This window comes from Rhincodon typus, chromosome 2 (genome assembly GCF_021869965.1).
Source record: "Rhincodon typus isolate 14 chromosome 2, sRhiTyp1.1, whole genome shotgun sequence".
In the NCBI taxonomy this organism is placed as follows: Eukaryota; Metazoa; Chordata; class Chondrichthyes; order Orectolobiformes; family Rhincodontidae; genus Rhincodon; species Rhincodon typus.
In genome coordinates, this window is record NC_063333.1 from 37,888,024 (window position 1) to 37,909,738 (window position 21,715).

Genomic DNA, 21,715 nt, shown 5'->3' on the forward strand with positions numbered 1-21,715 from the left:
TTAAGAAAGGGAAGTAGTACAGGACTAAGTTGATAGGCTCGTTCCTGGTGCAGGCATGATTGGCCAAGTGATTTATCTCCAATGTTGAACAATTCCATAATAATAAAACAGATTATTCAACCCATTAGATCTGCACTTTAAAAATCACATGATCAACTTACTCTAGCAATCATAAATGTAAATAATATGTTTCCTCAGTTTCCAAGTCCAGGTGATTTGTGGCAATAACAGAAAAAGTCTCAATACAAGACCCCATGGAATCTTCATGTCATTTTCACCTCTATCTTTTGACTTTTGCTCTCCACTTATCTCCCTCTCTGTGACCCTACATTAACTTCAATCCATTACTACACTTGTAACAAGTCTCTCATTTGGTGCAGTAATAATTGGCATTTTGAAAATATCCACATTCACTACATTTTCCTCCCATATCCTCTGTTATTTCAACAATGATACTTGTCAAAAATAATGAGACATAATGTACCTCAGCAAAACACTGCATAACCCTACTTCTGGACCAGAGTACTTGAACCACTCTCTCATTGACTGAATGATCCAATTATTATTCCAAGACTATCTTGCTCCATCTGGGGACCCATGGATCATGACATCTCACCACAAATGTTATAGCTTAGTTTCTCACTTTTCCCATTAATAAAATGAAGTTTACAAGTAAGCGTATATCTATGGATCTTAGTAACCAAAGGTAAAGGATATCAGAAACTCAGCAACAAACGTATATACAAATAGTTCAGAGTTCTCCCTTCAAATAAATCAGAACAAAGTGCCAAGTGCATTCAAATCTTGAACAAATATTAACTCTGGAATTAAAGTAGCAATACTTTCATCTCAAGCCAGAAAATCAAGAGTAATTTATGTTGAGTTTTATTAAATTTTCAGTGACTGCCATCTGCAAGTTTAAGAATTGTACTGCACTGTCAAGCAGGGTTGAGTAAGCTGTGACATGTGGGCTGATTTCGGTGTCATGGAAATAACCTAGACTTTGCCCTGGTCAAATTCCAAGGCACTTCAATAAAAAACTGAAGCCCAAATAAAGAGTTTCACAAACAGTGCAAAAGCATCTCTACAGAATTTTGATTTTGTTTTCACAAAACCTTGGAGATGGCCTATTTCTAGGATTGGAAATGTTGCAGAGATACTTGACACAGTTAGGTATATATTATCAAAGGGTATGAGGACAAAATGAGAATAGGATACTGAATCAAATGATTAGCCATGATCATATTGAAATTGAACTAAAAGGCCTACTCACGCTGCTATTTTCTAGGTTTCTACATTTTTGATGTGTGTGTATATATTTTCTGTTTAGTGACCAAATCTTTTTCTCCAGTTTGTTGGCACCAACTGGAAGAAGATACCTAACCTGCAAGTAATGATCAAGTGCCCTAGATTGGGTAGTGGTGAACCACTTTCTTGGACTGCTACGAAACCCACAAAACTGCCTTTTTTTTTGATTTTGGAAGTGGTTCCAGAATTTTGACCCAATAACAGTGAAGGAATGATACAGATCAAAGTCAGGATGGTGTGGCCTTGGAGGGGAACTTGCAAGAGATGATATGCCCATGAGTCAATTGTCCTTGCTTGGGTGGTAAAGTTTGCAGTTTGGATGGCTCTACGAAGCTTTATTGACTTATTTGATGATTCTGAACAAATTTCAAAAGACATTCCAACAAAGGTTATCCACCTGAAATTCTAACAATATTTCTCCCTTCCCAGATCTTATTGAGTATTTCCAACATTTTCAGTTTTTATTTGTATTTGATCATGTTCATCTTCTGCATTAAAATTACTGTCAGCTAAAAATTTTAACCAGTCCAGTTTCTCTTCAGTGTAGAATGTGGGAAAGCAGAACAATACATTTATTCTCACTGAGAAATACCTATACAACATTGTGAAAGTTTTTGAAAACAATACAGTTTTAACTATTGGAGAATGAAGAAAAAAGTACCTTGTGCCTCAGAGCTGCAGCTAAGTGATGTAGCTTTTATCTTCTCACTGAAACAAAAGGAGGGACATAAATTGATATGCCAGTTTTATTATATGTCAACATATAAATTGTCACAATTCTTTAAAAGGAGTGGAATTCACTATATATACTGCAAAATGTACAAAACTGCTCCATTCTCTTACCCAGGAACCTCTTTGGCATTATTACCCCCTTTGAAAAGTGCAGACTGAACAAGACCAGTCAGACTAGCAATCTGCTTCTCCATAGCCTTCATTCGCTCCCTAAAAAGAAGAACCATAATTCAGTTGAGTACTAACTGTACAACAGTTAAATGGGTACAACAATGCCCATTTAACAGTAGAGTCTATGAAAGACCTATCCCACAAATAGAGAACAGATCAAACTTATTACCTTCATGCTCTTAGCATGCATTTGGAATTTACATTACATCAATTCTGAGTAAATACTAGTTTAAATAGTTAGTCTTATTTTAAGATGAAGGTTCAGAATGATGCGATGCCCTAACAGGTAAAACTCAATGTTTAGATTTTTAACAAAAAAAATACCTGTGAAATATAGGCAACCAAGTAGACCGCATTTATTATTATTCATTTATTTGCAGGTTCAGGGTGTCACTTGTTAAGCCAGCATTTATTGCCCATCCCTAATTGTGCAGAGGGCAGTTAAAAGATACCTGCGATTCTAACGTCCCATGTAGGTCAGACCTGATAAGGATGACAGCTTCCTTCCTAAAGGGCATTACTGACCAGCTGGGTTTGTCTGACAAACAATGGTTTCTTGGTCATCCTTAGACTCTTAATTCCAGATTTTTATTGAATTCAAATTCCACCAATTGCCGAGGAGGGATTCAAATCCAGGTCCCTGGGTTAATTGTCCAGTGATAATACAACTAGGCCATCACCTCCCATATCTCTAGCAGCTTGAAGTTAGCAGCATTTCCCTTGTGAGTGCTGGTAGTGATTGGTGCTAATACGATAGCTAATGCTTGGAGCAAAAACAGTTCTACAAGTCTCAGAGATAGCAAGAACTGCAGGTGCTGGAGTCAGAGATAACAGTGTGGAGCTGGAGGAACACAGTAGGCCAGGCAGCCTTCAAAATAATCTGAAGGGAGGTCCCAAACCAAAACGTCAACTTTCCTGCTCCTCTGATGCTGCCAGGCCTGCTGTGTTCTTCCAGCTCCACCCTGTGTTATCTCTAGTTCTACAAATCTAACTGGTTGATAAAAACAGAGTTTGTAACTTTGTTGAAAGAAGCAACTTATACTATTTACCAAGTACACACAGCAGTCAGCTCATTGCACAAATACATCAACAGCAAAAATTGGCAAAAACACACAAGGTAACTGGATTGGGCAAGATATTACATACCTGATTGGCAACAGTAAGAAGAAAAAAAAAAGACTGATTGCCTTTTGCTGCTCAATATTTAAATATAAAGTCTCCATACAGGTGATACTTTTTAAAAAAAAAAATGATAGTTGCAAAAAAGTACTGAGTCTCATTCCAATGACAATTAGGATGATGGAGATGGGTTATTTATAAGAAAATTCAACCACATCTTGAAAGTAATAGACCTTTCATACTTCTTAAATAATCACATAAATCAAATCTATCTCAGGGAAACCCAATCATATGAAAATAGCCCATCTGTAGGACATTGGTCCGATGGGCTATATGTTTTTATAATAGAATTTTGTACACTTTGGCTGGTCAAGATTGATTTTAACTTTGGGAAGTGATCTTAATGCTTTTGAGAGATAAAAACAAAGTGGTGGTTTAGTGCAAGAATCAAAGATAATGGACAAAGCCACAGACTTTGTAGTCATTTACTACAATAAACGTTAGGAATAATAAAGCAAGAACATACATTCTCATATCAGGTGGACATGTTTATAGACTGCTTGGTTAAAATCTTGGAACTTCCTCTAATGTCATTGTGGGTGTACCTAAACCAAATGAATTGAAATTGTTCAAGTCAGCAACTCACCACCACTTACTCAAGGGTAGTGAGGGATGAGCATGAATGCTGCCCCAGCCAGAGATACCCACATTCCATGAATGAATTAAAAGAATCAAATTTTCAAACAGCAGAAAAATTAAACTTCCCAATCAGTTATTTTTACCAAATAACCAAGAATCAATATTTTTATAATTTTGTTTTTATTCATTCATGGGATGTTGGCATCACTGGCTTGGCCAGCATTTATTGCCCAGAGGCAATTAAGTCTAAACCTCATAGCCGTGGGTCTGGAATCACTTACTGGCCCGACCTGGTAAGGAAGGCAGTTTCCTTCCCTAATGTCATGAGTGAACCAGATGGGTTTTGCTGGCGACCAACAATGGTACCAAAGTCATCATTAGACTCTTAATTCCTATACTTTTGTGGAATACAAATTCACCATTCACCACGGTGGGATTCAAACCCAGGTCCCTAGAACATCACAAAAAACAAATTGCTGGAGAAACTAAGCAGGTCTGTGGTCAGGAAACAAAGTGGACTTTGAGTCCAGTGATGCTTCTTCAGAAGAAAACCCTTTCCACATCATCCGGAGTGCAAGATGAAAAGTTTTGGCAAAATGTGCCTTTTTCAGTTATAACTCATTTTCTATAACTGACTGCTAACTACATTGTGGGAGTTTGATCTAAATATTTTAATGCTCCTCATTGAATCCATAAAAACAACATCCAGGTAGCAGGTCACAATGTTTTTTTTGCACGCTAAACACTTTAACCTAACTCTCTCCTATTGTTTATGGGTGGGTTAAACTCAAGGACCTTGTGTCTGAATTACAATATACGTCACACACAATGGTCATGCAATTACTAATGAAGAATCTTTATTGCTCACCAGACTGTGGTCTATGCAGAGAAACACCCTAACTGATCATTTACCATGTTCTCAAGTTCTCCAAGTATATCATGGATAATCAAGAACTTTTAGTTCAAGGAAGTAAAGTTGCTCCCAAAAACAAAAAGATCAAGACGAAAATAAAGTACAAAACAAAATGCAATATGAGAACCAAGGCACACCAATTGTTTTAATGCATCTATGATTGCACTGCAGAAAAATTAAAACCTGCCTGATTCCGTGTGTTTTGACTCACTATTGTGCTGACTTCAAGATGAAGGAAAAGTTGATCAACTAAACAATCCTTTGGGTAGGAGCAAATTACTGCAGATGCTGGAATCTGAACTGAAAACAACAAATGCTGGAGATCACAGCAGGTGCTTGAGCCCCGAAATGTTAGCGTGCTGTCTCTCCATGGATGCTGCCTGACCTGCTGTGATCGCCAGCATTTGTTGGTTATAATCCTTTCAGTATCATTATTATTCTGGGTTGTCAGAATACCAAAGGTAAATGCATGCCAAATAATTGTACTGAATATGGACTCTCTCCCATGATTCACTGTACTGATATATGCATTCTGTTAGCAAAGCTCAATTTCTCAGATCACTTTCATCAAACAAGATAAAAGCTGAGAGGGAATCAAACTGTTAATGTGAAAAAGGAGAAGCTCAAACCCTTTACAACTGGAAGTAGAGTGTCAAATTTATCAGAGAAGGGAAATTTGGTCTTTAAATGGGAATGAAGGGTAATCATACATCCAGTATGTTCCTTTTGACAATGCTGGTGGGTAGTTTGGGCTACACTACAAATATCAACAGTTCTATTCCACAAATGTCAGGATGTATGGTCTAGAAGGCACATTATGTCTGTTCAGTGATTCTGTGCGTCTTTTCAAGTTTGGCGGAAGAACAGTTAATTAGATCCCATTATCAAATGGAATCCCGCCATTAGACTGCACCGATGCAGCAAAAGGGGAGATGGCAGTGGAATGATAATGTCACTAGGCTAGTAATTCAAGGACCATGGTAATTGCTTTGGAAGCATGGGTTCAAATCCCACAGCAGCTGTTGGATTTGAAATTCAATTATGACAATCTGGAATTGAAAATATAGTCCGAATGCCAGCGACCGTGAAATTACTGTAAAGAACCTGCCTGTGGTGTCGTGGTACTGACCCTCTGAGTCAGGAGGCCCAGGTTCAAGTCTCACCCGATAAGAAGTCTGTTACAACATCTCAGATTAGGTTGATTAAAAACAAAATCGAATCTAAAATTGACTTTTGTGAAAACCCAGCAACTTAACATCCATAAGGGAAGAAAAAACTGCTCAATATGGAATTGCAATGTGGTTGACTGTTTAACGTTTAACTGTCTTCTGCAATGGCCTAGCAAGTCACTTAATTTAACAGCAATTAGGGATTGACAATAAACACTGGCCTTACCATCGACATCCACATCCCATACAAGAATAGAAGAAAGAAATGAAAACCTGATGCAACCCAGCCTGCTGATCTCACTAAGGGCTTGCATTAATCACCTTTACAATACTAAAGATATTTCCACATTCTTTAACTAGAACATCTGAATTGGGACCACAGTGTGATTGCCGGTAAAAGCAGGCAATCTTTCTGGCACCATCAACCCCAATCATTAGAAAATGTAATAGGTCATGAAACATTCCGCACTGTAGAGATTCTGTTCTATTGAACACCGACTGCTTGGTGTGCAGACAAAGGAAGTTACATGTTTGTGCCCTGGTCTTTACCAAGTTATTTCATTTATTCTACAGCAATGGTGAGCACACTAGCAATGGACTTGGTATCCCTGAACTGTTGAATAAACAAAAAAAGGTAGGCAGGGTGGAGGAGGAATCAAATTGTGTTTCCGCTTGCTTGATATCTAATGACTCCTGCTGGAATGCATTGGTCTGTAACTCATCTATGCACAGGATTAGTTCACTGATCCAACCACTGGGAAAAAAACTTAAAGATCTGGTTCAATGAAGCTGACAACCTATCAAATCCAGTGACTATATAGTTTAAATAATTTATCAGTTGAGCACTTGCATGCAAATCTCCACATGATTATTGAAGTTGAATTCAAGCATCCTTAACCAAGAATTTGAAACATTACTAAAATAAAGCCTTATCAAGCCATAAGCTCATCATTTATGTTGATGCATATTTTATACTTCATTCTCTTCTGAGTACATAACAGATATCCCAATTTATTTTAGTTTCGAAGATGCGGTTATAGATTTTCATATGGAAAAGTTTATAGCACACAAATACATTTATACTGGCTAGATTGTCACTTATGGTTAATGGGTTGTTAAATGGCTATCTTTTAGTGGTTATTAATCTCGAGCTATTTTTGTGCATACTTAAAATTTGCCATCACTATTATTTCTTTCAACAGACTTCAGAGAAGTAGAAGTTTTTATGAACCTGCACATTGCAGTATCAGCATTTAAATCTCAGCCAACAGTGACTTACACTTGGCCTGAGTGTTTTCTTCCGGGTATGATACCAAGATATGGAAAATAATGAAAAAGTAATTTATTAGTTTGGTACATTGATCTTCATCCCTTTCTCCATCCACTAAGTGCACGGTTGCATTTGGAGACGTTAATGTTTTATTTACTGCATTTCATGAGGATAAATGTGAGCTTTTCTACTAAAGTTAAATAACGATGCTAAACTCTGGCATATAGTTACAACACTAGTGCACTGATCCTCACAGCTACTATCTCAACTACAGTAATCTCATTTAAAGTTCCACTGCTGCATGCAGTTTTGATTTAACCACGTCTTTTTTTTAGGACCCATATCCCTGATCCAGATCACATTCCCTCTCATAACATCTGTCCCTTCCAGGCTGCATGTGCATCAGGAATGATAGTAAGGTCAGGCCCCATGATTAGAGTGGCAATGTATTCAAGGAACTTTGTTCTCAAAAGTATTTTCTGCAGGGAAGAAGCCTACCTCTTTGATTCACCCTTCTTCACTGAAGCTGATTTGGATTGTAGGTTGCACACAGATGAAACAAATTTGCTTTCCTTGTCTCAGTGCTTGCTTGAGTGATAAATAACAGTACTTGTTTGCAGCAGGTGAACCACAGGAATCATTTTAAAGTAAGTGAGACAGCATGAAAGACAGAGGAGCTATTTCAAAGCCCTAAATCCATACTTGATTTAGTGTTACAATTCCTTTTGAACAGAAGCCAGAAATGCCCAGTGAACCAGCTGCTTCACAGAGATCAAGGAAAACCATTATCCTCTCAGTTTTAAAATATCTTGAAGAAGGAAAATGAACAGTCAATACTACAGCACCAACCCCCCCAACATGCCCCATGAAAGTAAAAACAATCCATGGTAATGTTGACAAAAATCAAGAATTGTGCAAACTGTTACACCTTTTAAATGCTGGCAGGGGGAATTGCTGAGATGCAAGAACAACAATATCATGTCAAGATTCTTGGATTTCTGCATCAAAAGATCAAAATGAGTGGCAATTCTTTTTAGTTTGTTGGTTATCCAAGAAAAAGTTCATTTGAAGAGAGCCCATTGAAGGTGGTGGTTACATAAATAATTTTTCCAATGTTAATGACACAGCTTGTCTTGGGAAAGGCATTTTGCAGAGAGAATGTACATTTGACAAGAGAAGGATAAGATCATAAGACAGAGTAGCATTAGAAGGCCATTCAGCCCATCAGGTCTGGTCTGCCATTCAATGAAATCATGCCTGATCTGATTATCCTCACCTCTGCTTTCACACCACACCAGCCCACCCTGCCCCACCCCATTTCCCTCGATTCCCTTACTGATTAAATATATTTAAGGCTGAAATTACAGATTTTTTAGTGGCATAGCCTATCAGCCCTCTGTAGAGAATTCCACCAATCCACCACCGTTTGAGAGAGGAAATCTCTAATTTGGTCATAAATGTTCAATCCCTTACTGAGATTATGCTCGCTGATCCTAAATTCTCCCACAAAGGGAAATAACTGTTTTGCAACTATCCTGTTAAAACTTACAAGATACTTAGGAGACTTAACAGGGTCGCCTCTCATTCTTATAAACTCTAATTAGTACACGCCCAAATGACTAAACTTCTTTGGGGCGGCACAGTGGCTCAGGTGGTTGTCACAGTGGCCTCACAGCACCAAGGATCCAGACTCGATTCCAGCCTCGGGCGACTGCCTGTGTGGAGTTTACACATTCTCCCAGTGTCTGCGTGGGTTTCCTCCAACCGTCCAAAGATGTGCAGGCTAGGTGGATTGGCCATGCTAAAATCGCCCGTAGTGTCCAGGGATGTTTAGGTTAGGTGGGTTAGACATGGGAAATTAGGGGAATGGGTCTGGGCGGGATGCTCTTCGGAGGGGCAGTGTGGACTTGTTGGGCCAAACGGCCTGTTTCCACACTGCAGGGATTCTATGATGATAATGATGATGATTCTATGATTCCCCTTATATGAGAGTCTGCCCGTACCTGGCAACAACCTAGTGATGTTTCTCTGGACTTCCTCTTGTGCAAAGCACCAGGATTTAAAGCTTCCAGATATTGCCTGACTGTTCCAAATGGTGGGGATGTGCAGGAGATTTGAAATTTAATCTTTTGTGCTGCACAAGTCCAAGGCACCACAGACATTGAGAGGTTACTGCAAGGAGCACTTGCTTATCATTTGGCACTTCAGTAAGAACACTTAGATTACAAGGGCACTCTCTCAGGAATGGCTCTCTTTCTGGAGGAAATATTGTGCCAAAGAAAACTTTGCCTTTAATATATTGCTTCTGCTGGACAATTGCACAAGTCATCCCATCAGTCTTGAAAATGTCTCTTAAAATGTAAAGTTCCTTCCATCCAACATGGCTTAATGCTCAAAAAAACCCAAAAGAACTGCAGATGCTGTAAATCAGGAACAAAAACAGAACTTGCTGGAAAAACTCAGCAGGTCTGGCAGCATCTGTGAAGAAAAGTACCAGAGTTAATGTTTTGGATCCGGTCACCCTTCTTCAAAACTGATGGAAGCTGGGAAAACATTGGCTTATATGAGAAAATAGAGAGGGGGATTGGGTAGGGAGTAAAAAAAAAGATAGGGCCCGGACAGAGAAGAGCAGTTGGATAGACAAAGGAGTTGATAACAATTTGGCTGGGAGGGTGAGTACTTGTTAATGGTGAGTGTTAGTGACTAACAATAGGTGGTGTGTAATGGTAGGCTATGTGATAACAAGGCCTGGCGTGTGGGGTGGGGGGCTGGGACATTGGAGAGTTTAGGCCGTAAAAATTATTGAACTCGACATGGAGTCCGGAGGGCTGCAGGGTCCCCAAGTGGAAATGGAGGTGGTGTTCTTCCAGCTTGTGTTGAGCTTCACTGGAACATTGTAGCAAGCCAGAGACGGATGTTGACTTAAGTCCTAATTGATACAGTTCGCAGGGAACAAGAGCAGCATGCAAGGTCTACTACCTTCGCTGTACCATCTCCCACCTCATTAACGGTGAGAATGTAGTCAAGGAATTTTGGCTTGGTTACAACATCCATAAAGGATATTGCCAATTTCACTGATTCTCAAGATTAAGTCACATCGATGTGACTGAATGGCATGTGATGGAGATTGTGATTAGAGAGTGTGTCAGTGGTCAAAGAAAAATCTCATGATGCAGTCCCCCGAGGATAGCTACATGTAGATTAAATAGGGGACAGGAGGAAAAAATTACTGAAGAGTCACCGAAGTTTTTTCTCTCGTGACTCCGTGGTTTACAGGATCACCAGATCAGTGGGCAAATTGTTACCCCATCCCAAACCATGGCACCGAGAGACTGGCAAACAAGTAACGATCACTTCATGAAGAAATAAGTTAAATAAAAATTGTTTTGATCAGCACTTTTGTCCATTAAAAGTGGCTGAAGTACAAACCACCCAAGCTCTACACAATGTGATCTAGTCTTCTGACTTTCAAAATAATTGCACATCACAAAGCTTCACTGCACATTGTGATTTGGATAAAGATTCTTCGTACTTATTCACTCCTTCTGATCTGGAAAATGAAGGTGGAATGCTACTGCTTAATAATCTGGTGGTGATCAGAGATGATACACATAACCAGCCACACAATCGACAATAAAAAGTTCCAATCTTGGCTTAATCAAGGTTTGATCTATAAATAATTTTTTTTGTATGTTGGATAAGGCTGAAGATAACAGGAACTGATAAGAGATTTTATAATGAGCTTTTAGGTGAGTGGAATTACACTGTCATTCAGGTCTGCTAGGTGCTAAAACTGCAGGAAATCAGTAACTACTATTTCTACCAAATTAGGCATACATTTGGACAAAACATTCAGGATTGGTCATATGCCCGGATAATTCAGAGTAAGGCATACACTTGGCAGAGAGACTGGGGTATCAAGCAGCCCAGAAAACCGTGACTGTTCAGTAGAACTTCGAAGACTAACACCGCAAATACCATCCTATGTCAGGATGCACAGTAAAGACGTCAAGTAGAGTTTCAGCCTGACCAGCTGCCTACTCTCCCAAGTAATAACATCTGGGGTTAGTTACAGAAATCAGGATGGTGAAAGACAGTGGTTGAGATAGCTCTAGTAGTTAAAAGCATGTGTGTTATTTGTTTAAGTAAATTTGTTTAAATAAATTAATTGCGTTTTATAGGGCTGTATCTTGGTGTATGTACATACTGTTCTTCCTCAGATGGAGAACAATAAATAAACCCCAGCGTTTCATTTGCATTTTAGTCAACAAGCAATTTTAAAAAAACCTATTTGTGAATCTGTATTCCTAGATCCATTTGCCCTCCACCCTAATTAGAAACTCAAACAGCAAGACAGCCTTCTTTTCTTGCCACTGAAATGTATTATCTCACACTTGTCAACACTGAAATTCATTTGCCCATTCTGAACACACACATATTGCTTTTTGTTTCAGCTTTCCTCAATATGCCCCTCTAATTTGGTGTCATTCACAAATTTTAAAACTTTCTGAAGCCCAAATACAAATCACCCTCAGTGCTATTACTACTTGCTAGTTTGAGGAACTAACCTAAACCAATTTTTTTTTGTAACCAGCTTGCCAACAATTCTGACACCCAAGTCTTTCACCTCAGTTACATTAGTCAACTCAACGCTGAATATTGCGCAGACTAGTGATGGCAGTGACTTCTGAATTCAATAAGGTTGGCAAAACATGCACAATACTAACAAATTTACTTGGACTTAAATTGCAGTAGTAAAGGAAAACTAACTTAATTGGTTTTGTTCATTTATTATTTCACAATATAGCTGAAAACATTAAATTTGCTTAATCACAGCATGCATCAGCTTGAACTGTTCATGTCCAATCACTTCTCTGTCCTCCTTACCTGGTTTCTGGGTCATTTGGTGTTGCAGAAGTGCTGCCATATCCAGGCATTTGCTTGTCAGCTGAAAATGGGACTACATCCGAAACAGAGGGCGAGGAAGCAGCACTGCGTGCCTTGATGGCTGCGGTTTCCATTGCTATGGATGTCCCAGAATCCTTCCTAAGGGAGCTCCGTACAGAAGAGGACCTATCAAGGTGAACAGGATGACTCATGTGGGAACTCTGCCCATGAATATCCATGATTCGCATTTCACTGATCTTCTGAGGAGAAGGTGGTGGTGTTTTGGAGACAACTGATGGAATATAGCTGTCAGAATATTTTCTTGGCTTTATTCTGTATAGCGACTGCTCAGTCATGTCAGCCTGCACATTGGTGCCTGGGAATGCATTGCTAGATCTCAATGAAGGGCGATGATATAGGATATGGTCTGGCACATCCCCAGGAATTCCGGTGCTGGATGAAGCAATGCTCATTCGCCCATCAAGATACATATAAGGATCAGCATACAGACCTTCATTTCGGAAAAGGGCAACATTTTTACCACTTAAATCCTCATCCGGTTTTACATCTCTTCTTTCCAAGATGGCACTTGGGCTGGGGGATATGGACCTTGATGGTGGCATATTGGACAGCCTGTCCCTGGGGACAGTGGCACTGCCTGGCATAGGTATAGTTCTCCCTCCATTATATGGAATTCTAGATGGAGATGGTGGCATTGATTGAGTTATTGGTGGCGAACTCGGTGGTCCATGGGGAAGGGATCCATGGTGTCGAAAGGATGGAGGGGCATCTTTTGTGTGAACCATCTCCCTCTGCATCTGAAATAAAACAATACACATAATTGAGCTTGAAATAAGACTTTTTTTTTTCCATTCTATGGCTGAGAGATTTCATTGAAAAGGAGAGAGAGGTGTTGAAGGGTTGTATGACACAGCTATTCTTGTATTATGCAGTAAGAATGGATGCAGATTCTAAGCCTGGTCATATTTCAATTGGAGCTGCAACAAGCAGGATGCAACATTTACCAACAGCTGCTCAATACAATGTGAGAAAATTAAAGTAGAACACGATATCATGAAATCTTTGAAGTTACAGAAAGCATCAGAAACACAAGTAATCATCAACCATTGGTGAGGACATTACGCAGGTGGAACATAAAAGGGCATTAAAAACAAAATCCACCCTTCCTTGTATCCTTGCCACCCTGTACCAAATTTTTCCAGCCTCAAGTCTTTTTTCTGACTCTTTCATCAAATGCTATTCAATGGAGATGTTACAATGAGATTGGGGATGCTACTGAACAAAGATCTAGGGGTACAGGTTCATAGTTCCTTGAAAGTGGAGTCACAAGTAGACAGGGTGGTGAAGACAGCTTTCAGCCTGCTTGCTTTCAACAGTCAGAGCACTGAGTACAGGAGTTGTGATGTCTTATTGCAGGTGTACAGAATGCTGGTGAGGCCACATTTGGAGTGCTGCATGCAGTTCTGGTCAGCTTACTACAGTACCAATGCTACCTGCGCAAGACCCTGTGAATCTGCAGGGAAGAAAAATGCACGAACACCACCTTCCTTGACCAGGCCAGCATCGAGGCACTAGCCATCTTTGATTGGCTACGATGCACTATGACTGGCATGACTGACACGAGACTCCCCAAGCAGGTGCTTTACTCCCAGCTTCGAAACAGCAGGTGAGTCCCAAGTGGTTAGAGGAAGTGCTACAGTGATACCCTCAAGGCATCACTGGCAAAGTGGAACATTCCCACAGATGAGGAGAAATATCTGTGGAGGTATCGAGCACCTTTAGACCTGGTGTTGGGGAAAAAGCGAAAGCCAGGCAAAAACAAACAGTGAGAGGAGCGTGCTGCCACAACAATCCCCCACCCACCACTTCCCACGACCACGTGTAACAGAGCCTGCAGTAGCCACACATCGGTCTGTACAATCACCTACAGACTCGCCCTGACACAGGGTGAGAGTCAGAGATAACAAGTTGTAGAGCTGGATGAATACAGCAGGCCAAGCAGCAGAGGAGCAGGAAGGCTAGACCCTTGTCTGCAAGGGACCAATGACGACAATTATAGAAAGGATATTATTAAACTAGAAAGAGAGAGTGTGGAAGAAATTTACTAGGATGCTACCGGAGCTGGAAGGTTTGGTTATAAAAAGGAGAAGTTGGATAGGCTGGGACTTTTCTCCTTGGAGCATAGGAAACTGAGGGGTTACCTTGTAGAGGTCTATAAAATCATGAGGCAGAGATAAGGTAGCTAGCTACAAAAACAAGGTTGCTGGAAAAGCTCAGCAGGTCTGGCACCACCTGTGGGAGGAGAAAACAGAGTTAACGTTTCGGGTCCGGTGATCTTTCCTCAGAACGGGAGGAACGGAATCTGTTCTGGGGAAGGGTCACCGGACCCGAAACATTAATTGTTTTCTCCTCCACAGATGCTGCCAGACCTGCTGAGCTTTTCCAGCAACTTCGTTTTTGTTCCTGATTTACAGCATCTGCAGTTCTTTTGGTTTTTATAAAAGGTAGCTAGCTAACAGTTTTTCCCCATGGTAAACGAGTCTAAAACTAGAGGGCATGGGTGAGAGGGGACATACATGAAAGGGTCCAGAGGGAGGCAAGTGTCTGGAATGGACTGTCAGAGATAGTGATGGAAGGGAGTACAATTAAGAAACATTTAGGTAGGTACATAGATGGAATACGTATGAAGGGATAGGGACCAAACAGGCAAATGGGACTGGTCTAAACTGAAAAACTGGGCAGTATGGACAGGTTGGGCTGATGGGCCTGTTTCCATGCTGTAGACCTCTTATGGTTCTATGATCTCATACTCCCAGTATGGTCCAACTCTGGTCTCTACCACAATGTTCTCCCCCTCCCCATTGAATGACAGCATAAAGACATTTGGGCATTTAGGATTCTCCACACTACAGCTGACACTAGGTTCCCTCCAGTGTGGTTGGATACAAACATTTTCCTCCAATGCTGATGAAACCAAGATCATCTAACCTCCCATGACTCCAGTTTCCTGAGACATGTTCTCACCATCACCGCCTTACCTACTGCTGCCAAACAATAGGATTTCACCTCCCACAAAAGAAAACTGCCATATTGTAAAAATCCTCCAGAAATACATCAGAACCTGTCCTAGTGCTACCAAACTCTAAGGTCTCCTTGAAAATCACACCCAGATACACTCCCCAATGCCAACCATACCCAGCAGGTTTACATAACAGCTTCAGGAGCCCAGGCATATAATCAGTGATCATATCGTAAATTCCCCCAATTTACTTTTGTATTATGACTTGTGAAAAACCATACATTGAAATAAATACTTTCCGTACTAAGGCAAACATGGGCTCCATTTTTGCTCATTTTTAGTCCAAACAGGAGGCTTTTAAAAGTGGGATTACTTTTAAAATTAGGAGTCAGTAAGCCCCTACTAGGGTGAAGGGAAAAGCTGGCAGGTTTAGGGATCCTTAGCTGATGAGGGATATTGAGGCTCTGGGCACAGAAAGGCAGCATACATTGGGTTTAAGTTAAAATCGGGCTTAAGTGAATCCCTATATGACTATAAAAAGTGTAGGAGCACACTTTAAGAGGGAAATTAGGAGAGCAGAAAGGGGGTATCAGATGGATCTGACAGATAAGGTTAAAGATAATCCCAAGAGTACTACAGCTATATTAAGAGCAAAAGAATGGCTAGGGAGAGAATTGGTCCCTTTAAATATCAGCATGGCTATTTGTGAAGATGCAGGAGATGGGGGAGATTTTTAGTGAATATTTCTCCTCTGTATTTACTGGAGAAGAGAATTATGGATGCTTAGAAAATAAGAGAGACAAGTGGGGATGTTGTGGACCGCATGCTATCACCAGAGAGGTGGTGTTTGCAGCCTTAAAGTGCATTAAGGTGGATAAATCCCCTGGGCCTGATTGAGTCCATCTTCAGCCATTGTGGGAGTCTAGGGAAGAAATTGCAGAGGCGCTTGCAGGGATTTTTGCTTCATCTTTAGCCACTGGTGAAGTTCCAGAAAACTGGAGGGTCACTAATGTTGTTCCATTGTTTAAGAAAGGTAGGAAAAACAAGCCAGGAAACTACAGGGCAGGGAGCCTGACAGCCGCCGGAGGCAAGTTATTGGGGAGGATACGGAGGGAGAGGATCAACCAACATCTGGATTGTCAAGGTCTGATTAGGGAGAGTCAGCATGGATGTGCGTGCAGGAAATCACATCTGACAAATCTGAGATTTTCAAAGAGGTAACCAAGAGGATTGAGGGGGCTTAGGGCAGTGGATGTTGACTATATGGACTTTTGTAAGGCCTTTGGCAAAGTCCCGCATGGCAGGCTGTCCATGAAGGCTAGATCACATGGGATCCAGGGAGAGCTAGCTAATTGGATTCACAATTGGCTCGATGGTAGGGAGCAGAGGGTTATGGTTGAAGGTTGTCACTCAGACTAGAGGCCATGACTATTGGTGTGCCATGGGACCTTTGTTATTTGTTATTTACATAAATGATCTGGATGCGAATATACAAGGCATGATTACTAAGTCTGTGGATAATACAAAATTAGGAAATATCGTTGATAGCAAGGAAGGTTCACAAAAATTAGGAGGGATCTTAATCAGATGGGGAAGTGGGTGGAGGATTGGCAAATGTAATTCAATACAGATAAGTGTGAGGTGTTGCACTTTGGAAAGTCAAACCAAGGTAGGACTTACACAGTAAAATGGTAAGGCCCTGAGGAGTGTTGTCGAACAGAGGGACCTAGGAGCACAAATACATTGTTCATTGAAAGCAACATCACAGGTAGACAGGGTGGTGAAGATGGCATTTAGCCTTCATTGGTCAAGGCATTGAGTATAGGAGTTTGGATGTTACGTTACAGTTGTACAAGTCATTGGTAAGGCTGCACTTGGAGTATTGTGTACAAGGTTTTAGCAAAGATTTTTAGTTCGAGTTATGGGCGAGGCTGTTGACTTGCTCGCCGAACTGGCTTGTTCTCATTCAGACGTTTCATCACCACAATGGACCAGCCAGTATAAATTCCAAGTGGAGTAGAACAACATCACTTCATCGGAGGCCTCACTGATGATGTTACCTAGCATGGTTACAAAAGGTCTGACAAAAACAAGCCAGCTCGGCAAGCAAGTCAACAACCTCAGTATTGTGTACAGTTTTGGTCACCCTGTTATAAGAAAGACAATTAAACTGGAAGATGTGCGAAGAGTATTTACTAGGACGTTCCCAGGACTAGTAGGCCTGAGTTATAGGGAGACATTGGCCAGGATAGGACTTCCTTCATTCTCCCATGTTCCAAGGAAGAGTGACCTTATTGAGGTATACAAGGTCATGAGGGGTATAGATAGGACGAATAGTCTTTTCTCCCCCAGTGATGGGGAATTGAAAACTAGAAGGCATAGGTTTAAGGTGAGATGGCAAATATTTAAGAAGGGCCTGAGGGACAACTTCTTCACGCAGAGAGAGTGATGTGTGTATAGAATGAGCTGCCAGAGAAAGTGGCTGAGGCAGGTACAATAGCAACATTTGGATAGGTACATGGATGGGAAGGGTTGAGGGGATATGGACCGAATGCAGGCAATCTGAACTGGCACCATGGACCAGTTTAGGCAGACGGGCCTGTTTCTGTGCTTTATTACCCTATGGCTCTATGACTACAGTCACTGGGGGAGGAGGCACAAAAGCTTCACCAACAGCAATCAAGGGCACACTTACAAGTTACACAAAAATAAAACCAAAATTTATATGCGAAGATTTCCAAACACACAGGCAATGGCTCCAAAATCCTGCTTTTTAAGCACTGAATTCACCTGTTTAATAATCCATGGTGGTAAAACAGTGACACTGACTTAAAGCTTCTTGGCAATAAACTAGCATCTGATCCACTAAAGACACATCATAGGAAGCTCAGTAATAATATTAAACATTTAACCCACATTCCAAATTAACCAAAAGTTCTTTTATCACAACTCTAGTGCACATTTGTATGTAACACCTAAAAGCTACTGGCTCATTAACACATACTCCAATTCAAATTTCTTCCAAGACTAGGAAACAGGAAAATTAATGGCGATTTAGGCAAAAATATCTTAGCAAAAGGAAGGTGAACCATCAAGATCTATGGATTAAGGATTTTAAAAAATGTCTTTCCATCCACCTTTGTCCCACGTCATTTTGTTAACTACAAACTCAAATGACATTTTCGACAAAAGAACAGTAAAAATACACATTCCAAAGTAACACAATTAACTCATTATAAAATTTGCATGCCTTTGATTGGGTTTGCCCATGGAGGTGCAATGGCTCAGCATTTTAAACACCATTATTCTTAAGAACATTAATTGCGAACAATCAAATTTGTAACAAGTAATTCGCAGGATGGATGTGTCTAAATAGAAATGCTGCTTAATGCCAAGCCGTCGTTCCCCTTTGGCAACTCTGGTAGGACCTTCTGTATGAATGATCATTCCCATCATTATGTTCAACAGGCAGAAGAGGAGTTATGCCAAACAGGAAATATTTAAGTTTAGGATTCAAATTATAAATAAATTACAATCTACAGAAAAATGTATTCTACTCCAAGCTTAGATGTTGAATTGTATTTACCTTCAAAGTTTTCGCAGTATCTGAGTCTGTTTTAACAAATGTTTTCATAACAAGTCAGAATAGCACTTTTATTTTGGTAGTTTCATTTCAAAACCACCTCTGAACCATTTTCAACTCGGAACCACAAAAGCAAAGGTGTTTTTATGTAGAATTGCAAAACAATGATTTACATACAGTTTTAATTATGCAGCTGTACTATTTCACGGCATCAAATCTTCAAAGAACAGAAAAAACATTACATTGTATGATTAAAATTTAAGAGATTTTCAGGGCTTTGTGGAGTTTTAATCCCCATCCTCAAGCTCAATAGGATATGCTCAAATGTAAAATGAACTAAACATTTGAAAACTGTTGTTGTTTCAAGCTCATTAGCAAATAAATTATATTGTTAAATATAATGATAGACAAAAAAGTAAACCACACTGGATTATTTATAGCGATATTTTAAACCTTTTAATTACGTGGCAGAAATTAAATTAGAAGCTAGTTTAGGTATCCTGAATAATTTCTTTACAAGAACTTGTAATCATGTTAAATGACAGATAAACTTGATGAAACTCACTATTCACATGATTCTAACTATTTCAATTGGTATCAACAGTCTGGGAAACTACTTCAACTGGTCCACTAATGTTTCTCTATAAATGTCAAGATGGATTTGCAAGGAGAGGCATGGGAAGTCTGATGCACCAACACCTGTCACTATGTTAACACTTGCCTTTACAGTAAGCGCCTAATGCCTGCTCATGATTCAGTGAGAAGGTCCAACATCATTTAAAGCACCTCCCTCAAAATAAATCTGTCAAAATTGCTCTTTAAGAAATGCATGGTAAAGCGCTTTATTAGTTAAGCGCATTGGTAGGATCTCATGTCCAACACCACTTTCTGCAGAGCTAGACAAAAAATGTATACAGTTGTATGCACAACTTGTGGGGTGAGAAATATGTACATCCATTAGAATAGATATAGACCATTTTGCAGTGTTAAGCTCAAGTCACATGAAATAATGTGTGAAGTCAAAAGGTAGCATGTATCACCACATGCACTTATAGACTATTTCAGCAAACAGTTGGAGATTGTAGTAAGCCTCATCTTGTGATCATACACATTGCTGTGCCCTGGAATGCAGAAGTAAATTGTTTTTTTCTGCAGTACACTAACCTCCTGAGGAATAAATACTCGCTCAAACCAAGATTTAAAATCCATTTTACACCCAGATGAGCTAACCAGATTACTTTAAAATCAGCAGTTGATTCAAGTTCGTGTCCAGTATCTGTTCCTCAGTGGAAGAGCAAAACACCTGCCACAGTTTAACATACCAACTTTAGGAGCTCAGACATTCCATAGTCCTTTAGCACCAATGTTATAATATGCAAAGAGGCTTCAGTAAGCTTGAATAAGCTAAACTGCACCAGTGAACAGGCTGCCTTTTTTTTAAAAAAAAAGCAATAATGCTGATTGAAGATGATCACAGACTATGACACTGGGATAATTCCCTTGCTCTTCTTTGAGAAACTGCCACGATGTTCATGTCAGCACAAGTGGACAAATTAGGACTTAAGAGTTAAAATTTCATCTGAAAGACAGCTCCTCTAACAGTGACACATCTAGTGCATGTCAGTATAGGCTTCTGTGCTCAATTCTTTGGAATGAGACTTGATTGTACAGGCTTCTGGAAGACATGACCTAAGGCTTCCATTTTACCTAGTGTTAAGTTTAAAAGAATTGCTTCATGTTGTCCATTTATTTTAAAATTTGTTCACAGGGAGTAGACAATACTAGCAAGGCCAGTGCCTATTGAAAGTCCAAGTCAGGACAGTGCATAGCTTCAAGGTGAACTTGAAGGTGATGATGTTCCCATGAATCTGTTGCCCTTGTTCTACTAGGTGGTAGAGGTCAAAGTTTGGAAGGAGCAGTGGAAAGTTGTGTTGAAGGTGATTTCTGCAGTGCATCTTTTAGACGGTACACGCTGCTACTACTGTACCTCAGAGGTAGAAGATGAAGGTGGTGGATTGAGGCATCAATGTTTCCTGTTGATATGCAGAGTTCCAAAATAATGATTTACATACAGTTTTAATTAAACAGCTGTACTATTGCACTGAATCACACCCCAAAATCTTCAAAAGAATAGAGGAAAACATTATTACATAATACAATTAAAACTCAAAGAGTTTTAGGGCTTTGTGGAAGAAACAGTTTGCTGTCTCCTGGATGCTTTCAAGCTTCTTGATTATTTTTGCAGCTGCACTCGTGGACAAACGTAGAGTATTCTTTGACTCTGCGGACTTGTGCCTTGTAGTTGGCAGACAGGAATTTGGGAGACAGATTGTATCTTATTGCAGAAATCCTTGCCTCTGACCTGTTCCTTCTTGTAACAAGTGTATTTGTATGATTGATCCAGTTCAGCTTCTGTTCAAATGGTAACTCCCAAGATACTGATAATGGGAGTTGCAGTGCTGCTAAGGCCAATGATAAGATTTTCTCTTGATGGAGATGGTCATTGTCTGACACTTGCGCAGCACGAATATTATTTGCTATTGGCAGTCCAAGTCTGGATATTGCTGCATGTGAACATGGGCAATTTCAGTATGAGAAGAAGTAGTGAATAGTGCGGAAATTATACGATCATGAGCAAAGATCCCTACTTCTGACCTTATGATGGGGAGCTGGTCATTAATGTAGCAGTTCAAGATGGTTGGGCCTAGGACACTACATTGAGGGATGCAGATGTCCTTGGACTAACATAATTGAACTCCAGCAACCACTATCATCTTTCTTGGTCTCAGACCAGAAGGGAGTTTTCCATTTGATTCTTACTGACTCCTTTTGCTAAAGCTTACCAGCGGTGTACCTCAAGGATCTCGCTTACCAGCGGTGTACC

The 21,715-nt window shown here is 40.1% G+C and overlaps 1 protein-coding gene across 6 annotated transcripts in view; it reads right to left on the reverse strand.

Annotated features, from left to right (window-relative positions):
• Nucleotides 1-21,715, reverse strand: part of LOC109935264 (sickle tail protein) — a 150,029-nt gene that overhangs the window by 74,549 nt on the left and 53,765 nt on the right. For all 6 annotated transcript variants that reach the window (XM_048612093.1, XM_048612099.1, XM_048612085.1 and 3 more), the window contains 3 exons: nt 12,209-13,026; nt 2,152-2,250; nt 1,970-2,016 (listed from right to left, as the gene is read on the reverse strand). In XM_048612093.1, coding sequence (XP_048468050.1) covers nt 1,970-2,016; nt 2,152-2,250; nt 12,209-13,026 — 964 coding nt within the window. The remainder of the gene's footprint in view (nt 1-1,969; nt 2,017-2,151; nt 2,251-12,208; nt 13,027-21,715) is intronic.